This window comes from Egretta garzetta, unplaced genomic scaffold, assembly GCF_000687185.1.
Source record: "Egretta garzetta isolate BGI_Z169 unplaced genomic scaffold, ASM68718v1 scaffold391, whole genome shotgun sequence".
Lineage (NCBI taxonomy): Eukaryota > Metazoa > Chordata > Aves > Pelecaniformes > Ardeidae > Egretta > Egretta garzetta.
In genome coordinates, this window is record NW_009258617.1 from 103,251 (window position 1) to 106,305 (window position 3,055).

Here is a 3,055-nt window from a genome sequence, read left to right on the forward strand (position 1 = left end):
GGGTGAGATGTAGCTCTTCCTGTCCGAAAGGAGCCTGCAAACACAGGACATGCCCAACTGCTGTTCCAAACCAGAGAGGTGTGGGCATTAATCCTAAACTTGAGGGCTCTGTGATTTAGCAGTTCAAACCTGAAAACGTCACGAGAGGGCACGTTCATATCCATCATAGGAACTCGAGCCAGACTCTGCACTTCACAGCCATCAGGCAGGCAGCGGCCTTTACGCCCCCTGTAAACTCGGATGCTCCCTCCATTTCTCAGATGGGGCTGATGCAGCTCAGAGAGGAAGCGGCTTGCCTAAAGGCACCCCAGGACCTGGGGAAGGGAATCTGACACAGGATGGATAACTTCCAGTCCTGTGCTTTAACTCTGATCTAACACTGTCTGGCCTCCCTGTTTTACATCATCTAGAGGTTTCCAGGCCATAGTCACATGATCTGCCAGGGCACTGCAGCAGGAACACAGGAGATTTGGGCGTTCCTGATCAAGCCATTTAAATAATTTTCCTGAGGAAGACTGGGCTGCAAGACAGTACTGGGATAAAGCTCCAAATGCCTATGATCGGTGGCGTACAGTAACCCCTAACGCAAGGGGCAGAAGGCTTTCCTAGGAGCAGGAGGTCTGTTCAGGTGCTTTCTACCCATTCTTCCAAGGCACGGCTCTGGCCTGAGCCAGTCAGGCCAACACAGCTTTGGCTGTGAAACCGAACGCTTAGGGGCCACAAGCCAGAACAGTGGCTCCGCGTTTGGGGACTGGGTGTGAGTCTTGGTTGGAACCAAGGGCACCACTGGGATTTCTCCTCTGACAAACCCCCGCAAGATGCTCAAGCGTCCCACGTGGCCGTCGAGCACAGAGCTTGGTGGAACGCAAGAGGCTGGTGAGGACAGGGAAGCCAGAGGGTTTGGAAGCACTGACTCAGCCCTTTTCCAGAAGCCACGTGCCGTAACACAAGAGTCATCCATCGCTGACGAAACCACAGAACTGTTCAGACAGCGACCCTCGCAGCACCTCCTCACTAACCACGACTGAGTCGTCGGGCAGCTGCAAGAACACTGCAACAGCAGCTCTTTGCCAACAGCAAGGAGACAAAAAACAACTCAGCTCGGGCCCAAGTTGAAAGTCAGCACATCGCAAAGCGGGGGCGTTCGGTACCGTTTCGGTGAACCGTGCTCTCGCTTGGCTGGCCTCAGTAGCCCATGAAGACCAGAGTCCCAGATTCAAACTCCAACAAACAGCTTAGGGAAGAAAACGTAAAGACAAGGCTTAGCTGCTCTGGTCCCAAAACTGCAGATGCGACAAGCAGTGATGCAAAGACACACCGGCAGCCAGGACAAGCCCAGACGGCAGCCATAGCACAGGAACGCAAGATGCTCACAGCTGCTCCCATCCCAGGTCCTGCCAGGACGCTTGGAGCAACTGCAAGGAGGACGTGCCGAGGCAAGGTTTAGGAGAGCATTACCTTTTGATTCTGCGTCCTGTGAAGGGGTGCTGGCCTCTCGCTGTTCTCCGGAGTCCACCGAGATGCTCCGTTCCCGTTTCACCTTGCCCTTCAAGGAGCTGAAGTTTGGGACAGTGTTCTGGCTGTTTTTCAGTCCAGAGTTGCCAGGGGAGATCTGAGTGGCCTTGCCGCCATGGCTGCCTGCCCCTACACCCTTCGAGCCCAGGTTGCAGGTGGGTGCTTGGCTCACGTTGTGGTGCTGGGCCGGGGCACCGCTGCTGCCTGCCTTGCCATGGCTGGGCAGTTTGTTGTCAGGGTGCATTGGTTTGGCTAAAGCTTCCCGCAGCGCCAGTGGAGGGAGCTCCCAGGCCCTTTGGTCAGAAACCTGCAAGAGAAATGGGCAGCGAGTGAGCTCGGTGCCCCTCGCGCGTGCACAGCTGATGGGGGCACTGCCCAGCGCCACGGCACCGGTGCTCCTCCTTGGGCACAGGGCCAGACAAAGCCTGCGGCAAGGCACAGCCCAGAGCTGCTGGTGCCGGGAATTAGCCCTGGCCCCTTTGAGCAAGGGATCCTGCTCCACAGTTGGCTGCGTGCGGACAAGCAGCGAACTCCCACCCGGGCACGGCAGGCTTGCCAGCTGCTCCAAGGCACGGGCATGGACACAAGAACCCTCGTTTCCGAGGCCACAACGAGAATGGGGTGCTCCAGGCCAGCCTGGCCCTTCCGTGAGCAGAAGGATCCCTTAGAGCTATTTTGCAGGTGGTCCCAGAGCTCAACTTTGTGACCCTGAACAGAAATCGGGTGCCCTGCTGGTGTCAGGGACCCCTTCTCCTGCTAAATTGGTTTCCTCTGCCCTGCAAAACACACAGGAGACACCTGAGCAGACAGAAAACGGTCTTGATGCAAGCCTGTAGAGAGAAAGCTGGGACGAGGCAGGGGAGGACTAAGAGGAGGAGGCGGCAGAGGGTTGCAAGGCAAGGGCAGAGCCGGGCGTGCGGGCACTCGTCGGCTAAGCGGTATCCCTATCTCTCCCGGGGGCCTGAGGGACTGTTCCGGCTCTTGCTCCAAGGCACTGGGTGGGGGAGCGTTCACTTCAGCGGCAGCTTCCAGCCCAGCAGGATGATGCAACGTGCCACGGGCCTGCCAGGATGGCGGGGCGAGGCTCTCCTGCTCCAGACCCAGCCCAGCTTTCTGAAGAGCCCCGCAGGCTGAGGCAGAGCGTTTCAGGGGAGAGGCGGTTAGGGCAGAGCGCGCAGGCTGCTGGGCTGGAGAACGTGCGTGCAGCTGAGGCAGCCCTCCCTGCACATCTATTTGCCTTGGCAGAGTCCCCTGGGCTCGCGCTGGGATTCTTCCCCTCAGAGCTCTGCACGGGCATTACAGCCGACTGGGATGCAGCCCCACAGAGCCTGAGCACATCGCTCGCTCTGGAGGGCTGCTACACATCCTCAGTTCAACAGAAGACCCTGGTAACTGCAGGGGGCATCCCTCCTGGCCTGTGAGTACCTCCTGCTTGCAGCAAGCAGCCTTCCTCAACGTGGCGCAGGCAGCGTGGGACATCAGCCAGCCTCACCTCGGGGGCTACCGGAGAGGGCAGAGGATGTCCCTGGCTTTCAGACAC

General features: G+C 58.6%; 1 protein-coding gene across 1 annotated transcript in view; it reads right to left on the reverse strand.

Moving 5' to 3' along the window:
* Positions 1 to 1,816, reverse strand: part of BCL9L (BCL9 like) — a 10,445-nt gene extending 8,629 nt beyond the window's left edge. Inside the window, exon 1 of the mRNA XM_009648077.2 lies at positions 1,459 to 1,816. Coding sequence (XP_009646372.1) covers positions 1,459 to 1,759 — 301 coding nt within the window. The 5' untranslated portion in view covers positions 1,760 to 1,816. The remainder of the gene's footprint in view (positions 1 to 1,458) is intronic.
* Positions 1,817 to 3,055: the final 1,239 nt, after the last annotated feature.